The following is a 24,121-nucleotide window of genomic DNA, read 5'->3' as shown; positions in this document are numbered from 1 at the left end:
CTGTCATCCCCCCACACCTGCTCCTCCTAACTTCTCCCCGCGTCCCTGTGCCGATCGTGGATGAGGGCGGGCGGTGAGCTTGAGGAGGTGCGGCGTGTGGATGCGGGCGGGTCTGGCACTGGCGAGCGTGAGGTGGGGAGGAGGTGCGGCGCGCAGCGTGTGTGGAGCTGTGAACAGGGCCAACTAATCGGAAGCTGATTAATCGATGATTGAAACAGTTGACAACTTTTTCAATAATCGATTATAATCGATTTAGTCGATTAGTTGTTGCAGCACTACTTTAGTTGCACAACGTTTGTCAAGGCTTCTCTTTGCAGTGTGGTCCTAACACTAATATTTGATAGCCTCCATATTGGAGCACATAGTGGAGGCCCAGCACATAAAAATGTCTTGTTACTCGGACCTCATCAAACTCCTGGCAGACTCTTCATGGGCCTTCCCAGATCATCTGAATCTCCTGTTCAAAAGGACATGTTTACCACTCTGCTTCTCAGTCTCTGGCTTTAATGATCTGGCTGTTAAAGCCCAGGTCTGGATGGATAGGGGCCTATCTGCAGTGCCGGATTTGCCACAAGGCCACCGAGGCCGAGCCTTGGGGTGGCAAGGAGCAGAGGGGGGCGGCAGGGGTGTAGAATCCGGGCGGATAGTTGTTTTCTACATTTAGCCTTGCTTTGGGCAAGCAGGGCTAAATATAGAAGCCACTTGTTCGTTTACTCGTTCACTTGTAATAACAGTACAGGTCCATACCTCTCTCCGCTAGCCGGAGTTCCTCAGTTGGAGAGTGTCCGTTCTCTGCCCTGCTCCGTGTAAACAGTGAGAGGGAACAGCTGCACTCGCAGCCTTCCACTCTAAGCTGTAACAGGAGAGGCCGCACAGTGCTGTGCTAGAACTCCTGTATTGGAGGTGACAGGTTTAAATAAAGAGAACCTGTCGCCTCCAAAAGCTATCACACATTGATAAAACAAATAATTAAATAAAAATGTAAAAAGTCAAAAATAATAATTAAAATAAAAAGGTGGTCAAAAAGGAAAAAATAAATAAGCAACATTTTATAAAAAAAATAAAATGAAGTAAAAAATAATAAAATAAAAAAGTAAAAGATAAGATATTTTTTTTTACAAAAGTTAAAAAAAATTAAGTGATAAAGTAAAAAGAAAACAAAACAATAAAAACTATTAAAACTAACCCTGCTGCCTCCGCCATCTGGTTGCCATTCTCCATTTGGGGGGGCACATTGAGGAACCTGGCCTTGGAGCAGCAGAGAGAGTGAATCCGGCCTTGCCTCTCTGATTCTGTTATCCTTATGCTTTTAAAAGCTACAAGGTCAACTAGGGCTGCAGCTAACTATTATTTTCATAATCGATTAGTTAGCCGATTATTAATTTTGATTAATTAATTCATCAATTAATCGAATTAAAACAAAATACTTTGAAAAGTTTAAAAAATCACTCCAGTGATGGACTACTAGTTTATATTGAGATGTTTGTCCATCACAGAAGGAAGTTAGGAGTGGTGGCTACTTTAAAACACACACAGGGACCATGGGGAACAAAAGTAGCCACCCTCCAGAAGGAAGGACAGTGTCAGCACCAATTCAGAGATGATTTGAGGATCTACTGCCGGAAGATACACAGATAAGGGACATTGTTGTTCATAGTTAGGGGCCTTTGATTCATTTGTAAGATTTAATTCCTGAGTTTGTCACTTTCATGAACAAACTGAGTATTAAAAACTGCAGGTGCAGAATAAAACAAAACTTAAACTTTTTACAGTACACTACACAACTGTACACATTTTTTAAAAGCAGAACAAAAAACATTGTGAAAAGAGGTGGAATGTCACTATTCAATAAACTTTGCATTGGAATGTAAAAATGTTAGCATATCCACATGCTCAGGGCTAAGGCTGGCTCTCTGTTTACAAGTTATGTTGCCTGCAGCAGAAAAGAGGCACTCTGATGATGTGGAGGTGCCTGGGATACACAAGTAGGATTTCACAACTTTTGCCAAAGTAGAATATTTCTCTTGGTTACCCTTCCACCAAGTCAAAGGTGTACCGAGTACCGATACTTTGCTTTCGGTACTCGACGATACCATTGCTTCCGCTGGCATAGAGCAGGTTTCCAAGGCAATCAGTAAGCCATGCGGTGGGTAATGGTGGGTGGTGGGTAATGGCATGCCACCCCAATTCCTGAATTCCCGGGAAGCCTATAGGTTGAACTCGATGGACTTGTCTTTTGGTGTCTTTTTTCAACCTGACTAACTATGTAACTATGTAAGCCGGCTCCATGTTGTTTGGTCAGCTTGATTGTGATTGGCTGGGAAGCTGGGTTCCTGGCCGATCAGCATGGAGCCAGCTGTTCGGCCGGCTCCATGCTGATTGGCCGAACAGCGGGCTCCCCAGCCAATCATCAAGGAGCCGGCTTCCTGGCTAATCAGTAAGCCGGGAGAGGGTTCATCGGAGCACTCGCCAAAATACTCGGTATCAGCACCGATACCGATACTAGTATCGGTGCATTCCTAGTATTTAGCGTAAAATGCTCCTATGCCTTTGAGGACTTGGTTTACTTTTTTCAACGTCAGCACCCTCTGCCATTTTTATAATGCGTTTTTTTGCAGCTGGAAGTAAAAAAAAATGTGGTGTGCAATGTAGTGAAATGGAAAGTGTAAAATTATACAACAAGTATGCATCAATGCAGAATGGCACCGGATATAGAGGACTACAAATTTCAGCAATGCATATACAGCACAATGCAGAATACCACCAGCTATAGAGGAATACAAATCCCGGCAATAAATTATACAGTGCAATGCAGAACACCACCAGCTACAGAGGAGTACAAATCCCAGCAATACATTATACAACGCAATGCAGACTACCACCAGCTATGGAGGAATACAATTCCCAGCAATACATTATACAGCACAATGCAGAATACCACCAACTTTAGAGGAATGCAAATACCAGGAATACATTATACTATCAGCTATAGAGGAATACTTTCTGGATTCACATTAGTAAATACATTTGTTCACCTGGGATGTATATTTTCATATTATAATTGGTCATTTGAGTCACTCACTTTTACTTTATAACAGCTCGGCATTGGTGTTTTGTAGAGGAGGGTCACAACAGATATGTACTTGAGCACACGCAGCACAGTCTTATTTTAGAGGACACAGCAGCCCCGGCTAAAGGACAGTGCTTTTCCCCCTGCAGTGCCAGACTGCACTCCCCTCCTTGTGTTCGCTCCATTCCAGACTCAAATGATCACCTCCCTGCACACAGTGACAAACAGTATACAGTACCTGCAACCAGAGCCCCTGGACAGTGAACCCCTAGTTCCCCAACATCTCACCTGATGAGATGAGCTGAGCCGTCCTCCCCTGGACGCTCCTCTTGTGTTCACTTTACTAACACATCTCCCTGTTTTTCCCCCGACATCTTACCTGTTGAGCAGTCTCCAATTCCCCAGCAACTTTCTTCCCTGTGACGATTGTGGTGTGGGCATGTCTGACGACAGCTGCCATCTCCCCCCGCCCGATCCTCATCGCTTCAGTATTTATTTTTTTAATCAATTACTTTTTATTGAGCTTTACACATAACAACAAAAAAAGAAAAAACAATCCCTCAAATACAATGATACATAAACAAATATATAAACCACAGACAATTCACATTACAATACAGAATATACCATAACATAACACATGAGCACAGCTGATTTGTTGACCAGACTCCAGCATTCATCTTCTTACATAGGACATGGTATTATATAAGTAGCAAAAGAGAAAAAAAAGTCATGTAGATGAAGGAATGCATAGAGGTAAAGAATAATATAAGGAGAAGATAACCATTTTCCCCAAATTTTTACAAATTTCTCCGGCATAGGCCTATGTTGGTAGATATGTTTTCCTAAATTGATTAAACAATTCTAGATAGGCAGAGCCAGCTGTCAATCATGCAGCTGGGTGGATCTCAACAGTAATGTCAGGGTCCGTCCCGGCTGCAGTGGTGTCAGTATACCGCGAGCTGTAGCTCGCAATATACTGAGCTTTGGGTCACGGGAGGACGCTAGTTTATGTCCTCCCATGACCCTTAGGAGAACTATGGGGAAAAACACTTAACCCATAGTTCTCCTTTAAGAAAAGCTCTATATTTATAGAAATTGATTTATTATGCATGAAGCCCGTTTGATCTGGGCCTATCAGGGAGTGTATTATTTTGGACAATCTGTTTGCCAATACTTTAGAAAAAATATTTACATCCATATTTAATAAAGAAATTGGTCTATAAGATTCGCATAACAGTGCTTCTTTATCCTTCTTTGGTATAAGCATGATCATAGCTTCATACATGGAATCTGGAAGAAATACAGAATCCAAGGCAGAATTGAAAGTTTGCAATAGAGCTGGCAATAAACTATCCCCAAATTAAACAGGAAGGCCATCCATCCCACAGGCCTTGCCATTAGAAAGACCTGAAACTGCAGTAATTAACTCTTCCAAAGTAATTGGAGCTTCTAATTACTCCTGCTCCTCAGCAGACAGAGATGGAAAATAAACTCTTCCTAGGAACCTATAAAGGTCTTCTGAGTAATAAGCAGAAGAGGAGCATAATGACTGATAAAATGTAAGAAAAATTGTTAAAAATCTTATCTGGGGTGGATGTTATCTGTCCCCTAGCATCTCTCATGGCACCAACAAAAGGAATAGAGCACTGTGTGTGAGCACTTTGTGCTAATAAACGCCCAGTATTTTCCCCCTGTTCCCATTTGCATTTGTTTTATTGAAAAAAGCTTATATCTAGTGTTCTGCATTAGATATTTATCTAAATGTTCCTGTGCGTTGTGCCACCTTTCAATACTTAAAGTAGAAGGATCAGTAATGTATTCCGCTTCACATTTAGCTAATCTGGAACACGCATCATCCACCAGTTTTTTATTTTCTGTTCCGGCTCTACTAATTTGTGGTGTAAATATCCCTCTCAAATATGCCTTCAGTGTGTCCCATCGGCCCATACCACGTTCCTAGCTCCTCGCTTCAGTCTAACAAATCTCCCTGTGATGATCGCTACAGCTGTCCCCTTGAACTGGATCAGTCGCAGTGAGAGCTGGATGAGGCGGGGAGGAGAAGCAGCAAGCGTGGAGCAGCGAGCAGGGCAACTAATCAAATGACCAACTAATTGATGATGGAAATCGTTGACACCAATTTTCATCATCGATTATAATCGACTTAGTTGCAGCCCTAAGGTTAACTTCTTGTAAAGTCTACCATCGCGCCTGTAAAACATATTTCTCTTGGTCTGAGGTAAGAAATTTCAATTCCAGAAAGTATTCTGTAGGATAAATCCTGTCTTTTCTGCATTCTGCTTTGGATCTACATCTGACCTATATATCATCATGTGTCAAATTTCATCCCTAGCGATACTTTTTTCAAAGACTTTTTGCCTTTCACTTTTTTAGTGAAAGCCTTAAATGTTGTTTACATCGTTTCCCCGGTATGTTCCCCAGTAGCTTCGTGAATTTCAATTTAGCTCTCTAACTTGTTATGGTTGGTTCTCCAGAAATTACCTTTAAACCTATTAGGGATACTCTCCTAGCTACTCTTACTCATAAGGTCGCCTTCCTCATGTGACCAGGCACATCATCTCAGGGGAGGAAAATGCCTTTCCCTGAGATCTTGTGAGATTACAGATTAGATTTCCCAGCAGTGCTCTGCTGATGACAAGGCAATCCCAGTGTGCATTGGTTTGCCAAGCTGAAGTCATTTTTCCCTTTCAAAGCAGGAAGTGAATGCTCTGCAAGTGTATGTTCCTGTGCGTTGTGCCACCTTTCAATACTTAAAGTAGAAGGATCAGTAATGTATTCCGCTTCACATTTAGCTAATCTGGAACACGCATCATCCACCAGTTTTTTATTTTCTGTTCCGGCTCTACTAATTTGTGGTGTAAATATCCCTCTCAAATATGCCTTCAGTGTGTCCCATCGGCCCATACCACGTTCCTAGCTCCTCGCTTCAGTCTAACAAATCTCCCTGTGATGATCGCTACAGCTGTCCCCTTGAACTGGATCAGTCGCAGTGAGAGCTGGATGAGGCGGGGAGGAGAAGCAGCAAGCGTGGAGCAGCGAGCAGGGCAACTAATCAAATGACCAACTAATTGATGATGGAAATCGTTGACACCAATTTTCATCATCGATTATAATCGACTTAGTTGCAGCCCTAAGGTTAACTTCTTGTAAAGTCTACCATCGCGCCTGTAAAACATATTTCTCTTGGTCTGAGGTAAGAAATTTCAATTCCAGAAAGTATTCTGTAGGATAAATCCTGTCTTTTCTGCATTCTGCTTTGGATCTACATCTGACCTATATATCATCATGTGTCAAATTTCATCCCTAGCGATACTTTTTTCAAAGACTTTTTGCCTTTCACTTTTTTAGTGAAAGCCTTAAATGTTGTTTACATCGTTTCCCCGGTATGTTCCCCAGTAGCTTCGTGAATTTCAATTTAGCTCTCTAACTTGTTATGGTTGGTTCTCCAGAAATTACCTTTAAACCTATTAGGGATACTCTCCTAGCTACTCTTACTCATAAGGTCGCCTTCCTCATGTGACCAGGCACATCATCTCAGGGGAGGAAAATGCCTTTCCCTGAGATCTTGTGAGATTACAGATTAGATTTCCCAGCAGTGCTCTGCTGATGACAAGGCAATCCCAGTGTGCATTGGTTTGCCAAGCTGAAGTCATTTTTCCCTTTCAAAGCAGGAAGTGAATGCTCTGCAAGTGTAAGTATTTCATAATCACAGCATTTTACACCTGACATGTCTATACTATTATTCATCATCATACATAGAGAGATGCATTGGCAATACATCCCAACCTGCAAAACCTTATTTCAGGGAGGTGCCCGTCTCATTTCTAAGTATCTGTCAGTGTAAAGGTCACAATTTATTAGACAGCCCAAGACCTTTTTAAAAAACACTGAGGAGTAAAGTCCCTGATACACAGTTGACTAGTTGCTATGGGCAGCAAATGCAATAAATGTTCTCTATAACTAGACAACCAGGACATATAATTGATTCTGTATTATCCACAAGGGGTAAACAGCCCTCTCTCAACCCTGCAGCAGTAGATCTCAGTGCCTGTACCTACTCTCAATAGTAGTCTATGTCCGGCCTCTCTGAGTCTACTCTAAAGATCACATGACCTTCCTCCAGGAGGCAAGCCTCACTCTGAAACTTTACCCACTGATATCTTACCGGAAAAGTTTACTCAGAGTAAACCTTTCAGGGAGAAAATGCCTCTCTCGCAGACGTCAGGGAGCCGCTATCTAATAGCGGGAGACTCCCTGAACATCCGGGAGACTTGAGATCCCTGCATTAGTAGAATTTGATTTTTGAATAGTCTGCTTTAAAACCCCACCTAGCTTCCCCCCTATGTAATTTTAAGGAGGTAGGAACTTATGTTTATTCTAATTAACCCTGTCTGTATTGTGCTGGCAAATTAATTATTAGTTGTAAACTAGATTTCAACACTGTCTGTCCTAACCAAGGAGTAAAAAGGCCTAGAAGCACTGTATGTTAATGAGGGGAAGCTCAGTCTTATCCATCGTCTGATCATCTAGTTTCACCTTCAGTCTGCTCAGAGTAGCAAAAAGGCCTTCACCAAAGAAAACATTAAGAAATACACTGTGGGAATTTCTGAAAAGCAGTTGCGGCTGTTTTAGTCTCTTAGATCATTTTTTTTTACTGTGCAAATCTGTTTAGCCGCTCCTTTTAACACGTGTGCCCGTTTTGACCAGAGCTTGCACTATTTTCCCGATTGCGCCTGTTTAGCGAAGTTTCACAACTGTTTACATCTGCGCTTGTCCTGTGGCTGTCTGAAACTGGAGAATCACCTAACAAAACAATAACTATTTAAGAAGTTCCCATGACCACTTCTCCAAGAAGTGACAGTTAAGCTTTTTACCTGCAGTTACAAGTCTTCTTTCCTAGAGTCTATTTAATCTCATTTATGAACATTACAATAGCAACATAAAGCAACATAAATCTGGAACAAATACAGTATATCCCATCCAACCATATTCGAGTTCAAAAACTTGCAATTGCTTTGATAAATTCAACCCCCTTGTGTTTTTAAAAATTATTTTGGGGTATGCTGTGTTAATGGGGACATATAACAAACATCTAACAAACATCTAGTGGGGGGTTCTCAAATTTGACTGTAAAAGTGGAACTACACTTCAAGGCCTAAGGCTTCTTTTCTTTCCAAAGTAGTCTCTTCCCTAACCAGGACATTGTGCTTCTGTCACTATGTTCTGCTCCATGACATCCCAAGTAAATTTCCATCCACTGTCTGGATGTGTTATGTGCTGTTTGAGCCTATCTCTTAGCTACAGATTCCTGAATCTCTTTTTGTCATTCCTGCTGTTTGTTCCACTACCTCAAGGTGGATTTGTCAGTTCATCTTTCAAGTCTATAGACCTTAAAGTGATATTAAAGTCAAAAGGTTTTTAAACAATTTCAAATGCTGATTAAATCACTTACAATGGATGCTGCTCCTTGATATCAGCTGGTCCCCTGAGTCCTCGCCCTTATATCCTGTTTTTGGGTGGCTCCTTTGTCTTGCTGGGTCTTATGGAGCCACTCTTGTGTGTGCAACTAAGCTGTGCATCTCCACAAACACACAGGCAGAGCAAAGCTTGGCACTCCCCTCCTCCATGCTCCCTTCTCTTCCCTGCTCCCTTCTCCCTTCTCTTCCCTTGTCCAAACTAGTAGATGAACAGCTGATGGAGACTGTCCTGTCCTTTTGTGATCTTGAATAGGGCAGGATGTTCAGGGAAGCAGAGCGAGTTGGAGCCATCTATTTGATAACATGTTGACTGTAAGTGCTTGGGCAAACATTTAAAGAAATATTTTGCTGGGCAATGCATATTTGCTACATCATTATAGATTCATTATTGCAAAAAACATTTGAGTGTTCCATCTTTTCCTTTCAAAGCATACTTCGCTATATAGTGCTGCATGGGCTTTTCAGCATTATTTCACTGTCTGGCAACCGTAGTAACTGGGAACACAGATCTGAGGTCTTCGGGACAGTGAGGAACAGGAATGACAGCAAGTAGTCTAGACACAGGGAGTGTAGGAATAGTGTCTTCATGTTTAGCATGGGAGTGATAGAGGTGCACAGTCTAAGGAGCACCAGATCTTCACCAGAGCCCCCACTGCAAAGGAGTTTGATTTCACTGTAGGACAACTCCCAGATTGCAGTCCTCTACCACAACCTGTGCTGACAGAACTACGGAGGAAACAAAACAAACAGTTACAGCACTGAGATGCTGGATTCAGTGACAGGTGGGGAAGAAGTCTGTAACATGGAGGTGCAGGATTGTTGCAGCGCTGGGATTCAGGGTACAGTGGCACACAGGGAATGTCTGATACAATGCGGAGGTGCAAAATAGTTGCGGCACTGGGATTCAGAGTGCAGTGGTACACAGAGAAAGTCTAATACAGGATACTTGCAGCGCTGGGATTCTGGGTACAGTGACACACAGAGAAAGTATGTTGCACTATGTCTGTTAAGGTTCTCATTCATCCAGATCATGGTATATCTGTAAAAAAAACAAATCAAGACAAATAGACTTGCTGTATTTTTCTTTAAGACATTTTGCTGGTAATCTGAATTTCTCAATTCGGAATGACTTGAAAAAATTTGCCTTATTTATTCCCAGAGGATTTTTGTACAAGTCACTCTGAATTAAGAAAGCTAGTCGGATGACCAGTGAAACGTCTTCAAGAACAATACATCAAGTCCAGTTGCCTTGATTTATCTTTTACAGATATGTTGAACTATTGTTTAGGATTCACATGAAGATACAAGTTCACTGGTACACAAAGGAAGGAGTGTGTTGCACAGTGGTTCAGGATACACAAATACATAGGGAAACGTCTTTACAGCTCTGCTGAGCAGGAGTAAACTGGTAGATAGGGAAATGCAGACACACAGTAGCCGGAGTATATAAACTCTCAAACAGTGCACTGATGCAGGCAGCTCAAACAAACACACAGCTTAAGTTTTATACATTTTATATTACAATATAATATAATGTTATATAAATATTTATGAACAAAATGTGCAGTATCATCAATGCATGAGCACTAGAATAAGCCGGAAATTGGGTCACACTGAGAAGGGGTTTTTATGCAAGGGAAAGGAGGAGGAGTGGTGCCAGAAAGTTGTCCATATTCAGCAGGAGTTTATTATTACTGGCTATCCATGACTAGAAAAGTGTGAATGATTTATGTCAATATACTTATAAATAGAAACACATCCATATTGGTAAGGGCTATCCATGACTGATTAATTTTTATGAATGGCAGCTGCTCCACGCTGTAAGGGGACAGGCAGGGAATGTGGAATAGAGACTCTTAAGCAGCACCTCCTCAAAATGCTGTATTTCAGATTCCTCTGGGATGGTGGCAGGATATAAGCTATTTTACCTTTGAAGCTGGAATCTAATAGGGTGTGCACTTATAATCATTGATCAATCTACCTTTCGTATTCCTCTTTGGCCTTCTCCTGCCTCTACATCATCACAAGTGGATAGAGCTTCCTACTGACCCTGGTATAGAAGCATCTCCTTTCTCCTGCTGCACTGTGTGGGGCCTCATAAGCAAACACCCTGATCCAAGTATATAGCTGCAATGTGTTTCACCTTTAGCAGCACTTACCCGTACTTGGATGCCCCAAGGATTTAAACTATATACTCTGGTTGTGGACATTTTTACAGACCCACAGAGAAAACATAGCATAGGGCATTGGAAGGTGAGAGCTGAAGATGCAGAAGGAAGAATCCGGCAAATGAAGCCAAGGGTAAAGGACGGCCAGGAGACAAGAGAGTATCTAGTAAATGTAGCGAAGGGTCAGGACAGACAGCAAACAAGAATCTGAAAAACAAAGCCGAGGGTCAGTCCAGACTCAAAAACACAAGAGTATGCTTGTTCAGCCAGAAAAGGCTATCACAAGCACTGAGGAACAGGCTGGTGATGTTTAAAAAAGAGCACCTCTAGAGACATAGACCAATCCCAGGGAAGGGAATTGGGGGGGGGTGGACTGATACAGTACTTTACAACTGAGAAGACAAGATTGTAGCCAGCAACACAGGCTGGGTAACATTTACACAGCCCCCCTGACACTGTGCATCCAGAACATAAGGAGTAGTGTCATTCCCTATGCTCTGTAGTGCTTCAATGTGGCTCACCATTTTAGTTGCATCTTCAAAGTGAGTCAAAATGGTGCAGGGGTTCTGGATGATGAACCACTGCTAGGGTGGAAAAATCTGCTCTGCAGAGCCTACCTATGAGAAATCACACAGAAACTCATTCATGGCTTGCTTCTGCTGGCACTGTATTTTTAACATGGAAAGGGCCAAATTCCAGCATGTGCCACAGATTAGGTAGTTGGGAGGCAGCTGATGATGGTGCTACATTTCTGCCTGGCAAGCCATCCATGTTGCATTCTTCCCAGCGTCCCGAAGGTTCACCCACTGCTTGGTGAATGAGATTGCAGCATTCCTGGCAGTGTTTTTTCAACCATGTGTCCATGTGGTCATGTGAGCATTAACAGCATGGTCCAGCAGCACAGACACAGTTGTATCTACATACAGGTGGAGGACAGGAATGCCCTTCTGGGCCAGGCTGGGTGTCTGCAAATGTGGGGTAATGCAAGCTATAAATGGCGGAAGGATCTTATTCTACCAGTTGGTATGGCGCTTCTGCAGTGCCAGCAGCTTTAAGACCTAGAGCATGGTTCTAGTTTGGAGACATTTCTTTTCTTTCACCCCAGCAGCTGGGGAAGGGAAACTTGCCATGACAAGGATGCTACTAGAGAGGGTGGGGTGGGATGGGTGTTGATGTTCCAGCCTTCACTTCAACCCCCTAAGCCCAGCTCCACAAGTGCTGCTGAGATTCCAGCCTTCACGTCAGCCCCCCTCAGCTCAGCCCCATGACTCTTTCACTGCTGGATGTGGAGAGTGGTTCTTTCTGAACACAGACGCAAGACCCCTGCTTTGAATGTAGCTGTGACAAGGAACTGCACCAACGGCTAACCTGAGCATGATCCTTGTTTGGTGGAGAATAAAACAGTGTTGAGAAACAAATATCACAGCCTATACCAGGGGTAGGCAACCTTGGCTCTCCAGCTGTGCTGAAACTACAAATCCCATTAGGCATTGCAAGCCACAGGCATGACTCCCAGAGTCAGTCTCAGCACACCTGGAGAGCCATAGTTGCCTACCCCTGGCCTATACATACACAAGCAAGTGATTGCACTTAGTTTTCCTCTAACCCAATCCAGCTGCTGCACAAATATCCAAAGAATAAATGCACAGTGCTAAACATACTTAGTACACAAAAATGTTTTTAAATAGTTATACATACAGTATATAATACTAAAAAAACTCAGTATCCTTCAATAAGCTGTAGCATCACACAAAGTGCAAACAAATATATACGTGCAAATATTAGTGCAAATGTCCATAATGTGCCAGTAGTCCAAAAGCCAAAGTGCAAACATTCCAAAGAATGCGTCTTCCCCTGTGGTTCGGCAGGCCTTTTAGGTAATCACCTCACCAAATGTTGTGTGAACCCTTATTTAAAAGAAAGGTCATAGTGTGCAGAATAATTATTGTCCAAAACTGATCATTCAGAATTCCTCCTCAGCTTTTATATACTGTATCCACCATCCTTAATGACCAATGGAACAAACTGAATGCACAGAGTCTTTGTAGAGGAATCAATGCTCGGACTCCATTCTCAATACACTTACATATGGAGATACCTTTCCAAATAAATATGGAATCCATTTTACTGGCACTTTGAGTTGGGATAGTATTAACTTTTTGGATTTTACAGTTTTTAAGTATGATGGAAGGTTTTGTACTAAGACTTTTTTTTAAACAAACAGACCATGATAGTTATATCCTTACTTGAATTTGCCATCATCCAAAATGAGTCTTAAACATACCTAAATAGTTTGGAAGAATGTCACCAGCACACCAAAAATCCTTTTAGGATCACCAAATGTTAATTTATTTAGAACAATTGGAAAATGAAAACAAGCGTTTTCGGGGCTGTTCACAATCTACTGAGCCGACCTGTGACAGTCTCATTGTCACAGGTCGGCTTAGAACTATGAGGTAAGTGGAAATCACTCATCTCATAGTTCTCCTTTAACATTGACAAAGTGTAAACATCAATGTAAACTTTAAATAGATATACAGATGTGAGACAAAACATAAGTCTACCCACATCACACCCCTATGACCTCACCGACTTACATAACCAGTTATACATTTGTAAAATGGAACATATTTAGAAAATATATATTTCACAACCATGCTAAATGCCAGCGTCACTATGTTCATCATAACAGTAATCATAAATGATATATGAAGCATCCTATTGTCCCATTGATGATGGTAGTAGAGGAGGTAAAAAATGTGTCCCATGTTTGTGTCACGTTTCCGAGCAGCTGGCGGGGGTTAGGGTTGAATAGGGTTGATTATTTTGATATATAATCATTAAAGATATTATCACCATTATACTAGCTAGTATTTAATTGGTACCAGTACTAGCTTTTTAGATAACAAGACTGCATTATAGTGTATTTATAGCAGGCGATTTAAGAAGTGCGCCACTATTATTGATAGAATGTGGTGGATTTTAAGTGTAAGTGCTCGCAGTATAAATAGTTTATTGGAATTGGAGAGCGGCCCTACGGTCTTGTTTTAATAGGGTAAAGTTGAAAGTACAAACAAAAAAATAAAATATGCAGTAAAATCAAACATGGACATCCCAGGGCTTTACTGAACACCAACAGGTAATCAAGGCCAGAGAAAAGTCAGTCTATGGAAGAGGACACGTTTGGATGTCAACCATATGTATGAAGTAGGGATGCACCGATACCGATACTAGTATTGATATCGGTGCCGATACCGAGTATTTGGGCGGGTACTCATACCCGCCCAAATTCTCCGATGCCTAGTCCGATACTTCCTGTATCAGGAAGCCCGGGCAGCGCGTCATTACACGTTGCCCAGTGTAATATATTTACCTTCCAGGATCAGAGTAGAGCTCCACCCCCTCATCCAATCACGTCCAGCGGTGTCACCTGACCTCTTCCTCTTTAGGCCATGAGGTTCAAACAATCAGTGTCTGTGTAATTTGTAAACACACTGGATCTCTGTTTAACACAGCCGTCTCCCTCCTTCCTGCTTGAGAACTAATCAACAGCAGTGGAGTCTCATCTCGTCTCACTTCCCATCTGTGGCAAGCTAATATTCCTGTGAGATTATCACGTTCTAATCCACTGTTGCCGACTTGTGTATGTGTGTTCTCAGCAACGTCATCTCTACAACCAATTCCCGTTGTGAGCTCTCGGTGAGATCCAATCTGCAATCCTACTCTGTGTGAAGCCTGCACTGTTTAAATCTGCTGCTGCATTCCTGTGTGCACTCCTTGCATTATTGTTCCCTGCAAGTTCCAACCTGATGCTGCGGCCCATGGGTACAATCTGCATTACCAACTCTACAAACTCACGTCTGTTGCTTCAATCCAAAGTTAAGCCTGCATTTCCACCCTTGCAGCCATACTCCAGACTGCACAAAGCACTCTCTCTAGGAATCCTGCAGGGATCAGCCTTCCAAGCATCTTACCTTGTTCCCAGTGAGGATCCAACCAAACGCAGGTATCATTTACTCATATGCGTGTGACACATTCTCCTGTTGATACGAACTTCCCTTATGAATGGATGCATGAGACCTGTATGACGTAATACAGGCCATTGAGTGACTTATGCAATGTATCTTAAAATGTATGAAGGAATACAAAACATGCATTACTATTTCAAGATAGCAGTGTCAAGGACACAGGACTTGGAGAGAGTACTGCACTACATCTGTATGACTTAATACAGGTTCCTGCAAGTGCATTATACCAAACCTGCATAAGGTAATGCATGTCATTATCAGTTGACATTATTCCACATGTGTTTATGTTACTTGGCTTTTTCCTCTGAGTAATTATTGTACCACAGTTTCCGCAGTTGAGATTAATTACAAACCTTAATAGATACTACACCCAGCTTCCTGATTGGCCGGGTACCGGCTCCATGTTCTCTCGTCACTTGTGATGAGAGAGCATGGAGCCGACTTCCCGGCTAATCAGGAAGCCGGGCAGTGTATAATGACGCGCTGCCCGGCTTCCTGATTGGTCGGGAAGCTGGCCAAACAGGAAGCCGGGCACCGTGTAATGACGCAGCGCCCGGCATTCTGATTGGCCGGGAAGCCGGCTTCATGCTCCCTCGTCATCTCATGATTATCTCATCTCGTCATCTCATCTCGTCATTACACGGTGCCCGGCTTCCATGATTGGCCAGCAAGACGGCTCCGGCTGGGTACCAGAGGAAGGCCGCTCTTGGCTGGAGAGGCCCCGGGGGTGACAGGCTGGACATGCCGAGGTGAGAGGGGACAGGCTTTCTTTCTTTTTTGTTAATCAGGTGTAACACTCGCCCCTAGGGGTCTGGCTTATGGACCGCAGCTGCGGATTAGGCCTCTATCGAAGAGGACGGGTATCGGGGTGCAGCTCTACCTCTGGAGCCCAGTGTGTGGAGTAAGGCGAGGAGGGAGCTGCTTCACATCATGCCCCGTATAGCAACACGTTAACCCTGTATAGCAACAACAGGTTAGGTCTGGAGGGTTCAACAAGTAATGAAGACAGTATGAAGTTCAATGGAGTATACGAACAGTAAGCTCAATTAGTTTCGATGCAGTTCAACAGGCTGTATAACAGTATCGTTCAATTAGTATGAAATGCAGTTCAATAGGATGCAAGAACAGTACAGCTCAAGTAATATCAATGCAGTTCAGTAGGATGTATGAACAGTATAGCTCAATTGGTATAATTGCAGTTCACTAGGATGAATGAACAGTATAGCTCAATTGGTATCAATTCAGTTCAAATAGTATGCAAGAACAGTACAGCTCAAGTAATATAAATGCAGTTCAATAGGATGAATGAACAGTTTAGCTGAGCTAGTGTCAATGCAGTTCCATAGGTTTTAGCCAGCAGCTATGGCTGGAATACTTGCGTCTAGGAGTGGGTGGAGCCTCGCGGCGCGCCTGCGCCGTAGCGCGGACGGAGCTCGTTCCCGGCTGAGGGGAGATGGAATCGTTACATGACGCCCTCCTCAAGGGAACCCTACCAGGGGTCCCAGGGGGAGAAGGCCGGTCAGGATGCCTCCTGTGGAACAGCAATACCTTCCTAGGTGCGTGGACGTCCTTCGAGTCTTCCCATGAATCCTCCAGAGGACCACAGGATTTCCACCCTAAGAGGTACTGCCAGCGGTTTCGGTATCTGCGGGAGTCGAGAATCTCTTCCACCTCGTACTCTTCCTCCCCGTCTACCGTAACGTGGTTGGATCCTCGAGTAAGCTGGTTCCTGCAGGGGAGCAAGTGGAGGCTGGTTTGGTCAGCGTCCTGCTTACAGCGATAGTGGGACGCCAATCAAACCGCTGACCGCGGCTTTATGCCGACGGCTCGAGTGCGGGGGGTGGAGTCTCGCGGCGCGCCTGCGCAGTAGCGCGGACGGAGCTCGTTCCCGGCTGAGGGGAGATGGAATCGTTACATCAGGAAGCCAGGTGGCGAGTCATTACCTGCCACCTGGCTTACTGAATGGGGCTTCCGGTACTCGGTAATTGGTATCGGCGAGTACCATAAAAAAATTATCGGTACTCGGTACCAAAATACCAGTATTGGTGCATCCCTAGTATGAAGTAACAAAAATACGACCAATCCCATTCCATCAAAATGGGGTCTAGGTGTCTCCCCTGCCGATCTAGAAGTTGAGCAGTTACATGACCGTTAAGGGCACCATGGCGTAAGTGCAGGCATCCATTACCCCTGAACATATAAAGTGCTCCCTGGGCAAGTAAGCAAATAATACATACAATGTAATTTCCTCCTTCTGGCAGGTCCTGCCGAGCTTCATCTGGGAAGATGTCGGGCACTTGGCTATGGTTAGTCTTTTTATTGGGGTTCAGAGGCCTCACGTGGGGTGTCATTCAGCAAAGACATGTGACTGGCACAGGTTTGCCAGGTACAAATTACTTCCACTGTGCCAGGATGAATGGCACAGCGAGCTCAGGATAGAAAATGCCGGGGTGTATGAGGATGAGGGGCTCCCCATGGCACGCTTCATTCATGAGACTTTGTATGGGGTAGCCTTAGATTAGACAACAGCACATGGATATGATCTGCTTGAGGTGCCAATGGACAGGGCCAGCACTCCTCTGAGGGTGCCCGGGGGTGGGGCGAAAAATGCACCTTCGCCTGTGTAGGCAAAAATCCTTGCACCAACCCAGGCCAAACACAATCTTGGCTGGGAGGCAATTCTCCCCACCTCTTCTCTTGCCTCTGCCTCAAACGCTTCTGTCAGTTTATGCTTTTCCGGTGTCAGCTGCTGCGTTAAGTCCCGTTGTGGTTATTATTTTTATTATAATAATTTTTTTGTATTCTACAATGTAAAACAACATATTTGCTTGAAAAACAATGTACCGCTTTTGGCACCTAAAATCCTGCATAATCATACCGCCAGGGAGGTTAAAGACGGCCCTGCCTATGTAGAATAAACATTTGGGTGAGTTTTTGTGATTGGGACAGAGAGACTCTGGGAAGGAGAGAGAAACTGAATCCCACTGTTTCTCTATAAGGGAGCTCTAAATCTTTATCTCACTTGCCTCTACTGGGTAACGTGGGTTTTGGCATAAGACATAGACCGCAAATAAAAATAAGCATGAGATAGAAGCCCACTAAGTTTTGTGGCCAAACATCATTAGGACCGTGGCCCTATCCAAGCTAAGTGAATATAATTTAGTGTCGTCAGCGCTAAGGATGCGCTGCCTGTTCGAGTCGAAAGTAAGTTCAACTCGAACATTGCCTGTTTGAGCATTCGCTGAACTTTGTGAGATGTTTGCAGGTCTGTTCGACCGCGCAACATTCCACAAGGCAATGCGCCCTCTGAAGCTGTAATTGGTTAAAGTCTTGCACCTGACCACAGGTCAGATGCAAGACTTTGCCCAATCAGTACTCATTTAGAGCCATGATTGGGCAAAGTCATGATGACTTTGCCCAACCATGGTTCATAGCTAAGTCCCAGCAGCACTCTATATAAGGCTGCTGACACCGCAGCCTTATGTAGTGTGTTGCTGGAGTTAAACAGAGAGTGTTCTGTCAGTGATCTATATATAGCAGAGTTCTATAGCAGAGTTCTATAGCAGAGTTCTATAGCAGAGTTCTGTACAGCGTTCTACATCTGAATTGTGTACAGCGTTCTACATCTGAATTGTGTACAGCGTTCTACATCTGAGATCAGAACAGTTTAGTCTAACAGTTGATTATTGCAGTCTATTGCACTGTTGTCTCGCAGCACACTTCCAGGAACTCTGCTGTCTGGGAGTTTTTCACCACATGTGCAGCAGACTGCAGCACTGCTATTTGCAACCTGTGTCTCAAGAGGATCAAGCATGGCAAAAACATCAGCCTCTTGGGTACCACGTGCTTGAAGAGACATATGACCACCTGCCACGCATCCCGTTGGCAACAGCACCATAGAAAGGACAACACTTCTCGCTCCTCATCTGTGATCTCTACCCCAACTATACGTCATGCCATGTCAACAACATCCACTGACAGGGATGATGTTATTATATCGCAAGTGAGTTGCGCTCGGTCTCGACAAATATAAATAAAAAAAATGTGTACTCTATAGGACGTGAAGAAGTTACTAAGTTCAGATTCTACTGTGAAAAAATTATTATAAATCTCGGTAGTCACTACCTCGGTAATAATTGTGCAATACAACAATCAGGTGTGGGAAAAGGGTTTTCAATCACCAGCCGGTGTATTGATTAGGTGTTTCTGTGTACTAAGTGTACATGGTTTGTCCAAACAAACCTCTTAGTGATGTGACAATCTATTCAAAGACACCAATCCAAATATAAATGACTCGGTGTCACAGATTGGTCGTGTATAAGAAAAACAAAAACAAATTCTAAAATCCCAATCTCTAAATCGTGACGAATTTTAAATATAGTACGAACACTTAAATAATAAAAATTAAACAGTATGAAAAATGATCACATATACAGTGCTACTCCGTGCACTCTGATTCCTCTCAAAGACAAAGATTAAATGCGGGGTTAATTTAACTAAAATACCGGCATCGATCTTAGGTGAGCAGTCAGTTCAGAGTGGTCAGTTCAAAACGTCTCAAACCAGGGTTAATTCATAGAATCAGGAAAGTCCTATGGTTTCTTGTGATCCGTCCTCCTTTCTCAAAAGATCTGGTCTGCTTTTTTCCTCCCTCTGGCAGGCTCCTTCACCTCTCGCTGGGGACGGAAACCTATTAAGATCTCCCAGGGGGAAAAAAGACGAAGAAAAAGCGGCGGAATCGTCTAAGTGCAGTAATTCAAAAAAGATTTATTTCTTTAAAATACATAGATGCACTTACAAGACAGACGAGTTGTTCGAGCATAAAATCAGTGGCAGAGTCTTAGCTGTGAGCGGTGAAGACAGATCCTCCTTGACGCGTTTCGTGCTTTCACTTTTTCAGAGAGGGATGATGTTATAGCAATGGGTGTGCCAGGTCCTTCCATCGAATCTGCCAGCATCCCACCAGCTGCAGATGTTAGAAATCAAATTTCGCTGCCCCAGCTGCTGCAGCGGACAAAAAATACTGTCCCAGCCATCCAAATGCTCAGCGTCTAAATGCCAGCATGGCCAAATTGCTAGCTTTCCAGCTTCTGCCTTTCCAGCTGGTTGACTCTGCCCCCTTCCGTGAGTTTGCAAAATGTGCCGTACCACAGTAGCAGGTTCCAAAACGCCAATTATTTTCACGTAAGGCCATTCCAGCACTGTACCAGCATGTGGAAGGCAATGTTTTGGCCTCTTTGGACAAGGCAGTCAGCAGCAAGGTCCACATTACCGCGACACGTGGTCCAGCAAGCATGAACTGGGACGTTATATTTCCTTTGTTCAACCACCACGCCTCCAAAAAGCTGCTGATCTGAGGTCTGTCTGCTCCACCCCCTCCTCAACGATGACCTCCTCTGCAGATTTGTCCAGCGAACCAGCAGTTCACTGTAAGCGTTCATGGGGCTACGCAACAGCTCAGGCAAAAAGATTCCATGCAGTGCTTGAGCTGGTTTGTCTAGGGGACAGGAGCCACAACGAGGCATAGATTCTGTCAGCTCTGCAGGGGCAGGCCCAGAGGTGGTTAACACCACGCCAGCTTGAGCCGAGAATGGTTGTATGTGACAATGGCAGAAACCTTCTCTCCGCCCTACGCCTGGGAAAGTTGACGCTGATGTACCATCCTCAGTTTGGTGGTACAGCATTTCCTAACCAGGTATCCAGGGCTGGCAGAGCTTCTCAGGCAGACCAGAAAAGTCTGCAGCCATTTCAGGCGGTCATACCCGGCAAGTATTCGTCTAGCTGAAATTCAAAGGCAATTCCACCTTCCCACAAACCATCTGATTTGTGACATGCCCACCAGGTGGAACTCGACTTTGGCAATGCTGCAGCATCTGCACAAGCAGCAGAGGGCCATCAATGAGTACCTGTGTGAGTATGGCACAAGGACTGGCTCAGTGGACCTTGGCTTTTTCCCCCCACGTCAGTGGCTGCTGATAAAGGATGCATGCACTGTACTGTCACCATTTGAGGAGGCGACGAGGATGGTGAGCAGGGACAGTGCATGCATGAGTGACACAATCCCTCTGGTGTTCCTGCTGGAGCACACTCTGCGTGGAATTATTGACGTGGCACTAGAGGCAGAGCAGCGGGAGGAAGAGGAGGACTTCCTTAGCTCTCAAGGCCCCCTTTACACAGAAAACATTCCTGCGGGTCTGCAGATCACACAAGAGGAGGAGGAGGAGGAGAAATATGTCAGCCATGGGGGCATTGAAGGTGAGGATGGCATAAGGCATTCTTCAAGGGAGGGTTTTCTGTCATCAGAAACCCAAGAAGTAGTACGGGCTGGGAGTAGGTAGTGCACGATAGTGTTGTAGCGCTCACCCCCGAAGGAGCCGCTGGATGATCGGGCACTTCTGTCTCACCTCTGTGATAGACCTCAGGCAATGGATCCACAGCACACCTTGTGAAGTTTTGTAACAGATTTAATGACTGTGGAATAGAACAAGGCACTTAACTGCTCCCCAAATCACATATAATACAACCAATAACAGGATAAGGCAATCTATTGCATGTACGAAAGCCTGCAATGTCAGAATGTCTCAGATAACACACTTTGATTAGATACAATCAACACTAATATCTCTACTTAAAAGTATCTACCCCACTCTAAACTACTGGCCAGTAGTACTGTCCTAGGCTAGCCAACGTTGGGGCCCATGCTGTATAGCAGATGTGGAAAAGTACATTTGTTGCATTGGCCAAAAGCCTCTCACCACTTCCAGTGTCACTTTGGAAAAAGGAGTATGGTTGTCTGCAGGAGGGGAACATCCCTCTTTCCTCAGACCGACATCTGTGAAATGGGCGCAGTCATCTAGGGCCTCCTGCAGGACGTCTCAGCTCGTCTAAGGTACCAGGCAATGATCTCCGTCTGCTCCGCTCGGCTCCACTCACTCAGCTAGGCAGGCTAGATTACTCCGGTGGCTGGATCGGCGACCAGGCCGCAATATCACCACCGCTGCCGCGTCACTAGGCCTCAATCCAGGAGCTTGGTCACCGTCTCTTCAGCTCATCAAGGAATATCAGTCTCTACAGCACTGCGGTACAGAGCCTGTGTGTCAGAGGCGACCACATAGCTCTGTTACAAGCAGTCTTAAAACACACTGTGTAACATCGATCTGACCACTTCAGATCCCGGTCTTACACTGATCGCGCTCCGTAGTTGCAACCCATAAGCCTCCTGTTTCCTCCCCACAGCATCCTGGGAGATGCAGTTCTCAAAGTCCTTTCAGCAAATATCCATATCTGCTCTGTACTACAATCCCCACAATATGTGCTCTCTGGCTCCACCTGCAGCTGTAATATCTTTGCTCTTAAAGGAGCTGACACCACAACAGGGCTACACTGTCATCCTCATTGACCCTGAAGACTCGGAATCTCATGCCTCCTCCAACTTATGCTGCATGGGCTCCCTTGCCGACAATAAAGGCCCAATTTTAAAGCACCTGTTGTTACTTTCATCCAATGCCTGCAAAAGAGGCACCAGAATTGACCCCAAAAATCTCTAACCTTGTTCCGAGTGTCCTAAAATGTGGCCTCCCCAAGCAGTTGTTTAAAAGATGAAAGGAAAACCAATTACCGGCAATTGAAATGTCATTTTTTTTCTTTTTAAATGTCACTTTTTGCAGCAGCAGGTTCTATGCATTGTACAGATCCGCCACTTCACAAGCAGTTTATGGGGACCCCCATCCTTTTATGGCCAATAACTTGCATATACGCCCTCTTAAAGGGAACAATTGTTTCCGAACGTTCTACCCCCATTGACTTGTATCGAGTTCGAATTCAAACTTTTCGACCGTGTTGGAGTGTTCGGCCCATCACTAGTCAGCGTATGTTTAAACTGTAAGTACTGGGAGACCAAAATTAGAAGAGTACAGCTGATCAACTGGCTTTTCCAAATCTCACAGCCCTAACATTTTAATAGTTGAACCGTAATAGGTACTATTCCAAATAGAGGTATATAAATTGAATCCAACATATGCAGAGTTGATTTCACGGCAGATCATACTTTGACCAAAAGACTTACTGTTGGGGGAGATGTGGTTTTAGAAGAATTTGCTGTTTTCAAATATTCTAAATTGTGCATATTGGAAGTACTGCTGAAATTCCCCTAATCAGTCAGTGTAATCCTCTACACTCCATCCCACAAAACGTTGTAATTGGGCAGCTGAAAAGCAGAACTTGCCATGTGGTACTGCCAAGCCCCCAATATCCTTAGGCAGCTGTAGTACAGGCAATTTGCTCCTGTGTTGTCCTTGCTTCCAAATGAAATCCCAAAATGGACTTCCGGTTCCGGCGCCTAATGGGATAGAGGTGTACGGCGCTTCTTTGTCCCGCCGACATAATGATAACCGTTACCCCCGCTCCTCACCGGCTCCCTCAGACCGACTGTGCTACTCCGACTCTCGCCCACAGCAGCCGAGGCGTTCTCTCTTTCCTGCATCTGAGGACGAACGTGCCGCTCCCAACATGGCAAATCGCAGCGCCCTCAGACGGGACTGGTGAGTCACCCTCTGCACTATCTCATTCCCCGGTGTATCATCAGGCTATCACCTCCTTGGTGGCTGCCTACCTGAAATCAGACATCATCACAGTTATTTCAGATGCCCTCAAACAGCAGCTGGGCCCCATTAATGCAGCATTGGAATCTCACTCTGACCGCATCTATGCTGCTGACAACAGGCTGGGTGATGCTGAAGATCGCCTGCATTTTCTCAACCAAAGCAGGCGATCAGATCGCTAAAACTTTGCAGCAACTCTTGCAAAAAGTCGATGGTCTAGAAAATAGATCACAGAGGAATAATCTTTGCATTTGGGGCTACCTGAATCGGTCACCCCAAGGGAGCTTATTCACTTTTGTGCTTCTGTTATACCTCAGGCCCTGGGCCTCTCTGCCTCATGTAAAGTGGAACGTGCACACAAGATAGGCCCTCCCAGAGATAGCCAGAAGCCCAGGCCTGTTGTTGTTGTTGTTTGATACTTGGATTTCTCTGACAGACGACAGATTATCCAAGCCTACCGAGCCCAGCATCACCTGGTTGCCAGATGCTTCTCCCTACTGCTGTTTGCTGACTACTCCGTGAGGCTTGCCAAGCACAGAAAGGCATTCTCTGAGGTATGCCACTTCTTGGTCGATAAAAGGATCAAGTTCACTCTGGCCGATCCTCTGTCTCTCAGAATTACTACACAAGATGGTCTTACTGAATCATTCACAACTGTTGACGCAGCTAAACGGCATGTACTAACCCTGTTGGACACAAGCTATGTTTCACCATCAAAAAGTCCTCCCCGGAAGAAGAAGGCCTGATCCGTGAAACC

General features: G+C 44.4%; 1 protein-coding gene across 1 annotated transcript in view; it reads left to right on the top strand.

Moving 5' to 3' along the window:
* Positions 1 to 24,121, top strand: part of LOC108798945 (A disintegrin and metalloproteinase with thrombospondin motifs 2-like) — a gene marked incomplete at its 3' end in the record, with an annotated part of 345,605 nt that overhangs the window by 44,512 nt on the left and 276,972 nt on the right. The window contains exon 6 of the mRNA XM_018570755.1: positions 19,852 to 19,856. Within this exon, the coding sequence (XP_018426257.1) occupies positions 19,852 to 19,856 (5 nt within the window). The remainder of the gene's footprint in view (positions 1 to 19,851; positions 19,857 to 24,121) is intronic.

The sequence above is a fragment of the Nanorana parkeri genome, unplaced genomic scaffold (genome assembly GCF_000935625.1).
Source record: "Nanorana parkeri isolate BGI_ZX_2015 unplaced genomic scaffold, ASM93562v1 scaffold1591, whole genome shotgun sequence".
Classification (NCBI taxonomy): Eukaryota; Metazoa; Chordata; class Amphibia; order Anura; family Dicroglossidae; genus Nanorana; species Nanorana parkeri.
The sequence above is the reverse complement of the archived record's forward strand: the minus strand, read 5'-3'. Positions and strand labels throughout refer to the sequence as shown.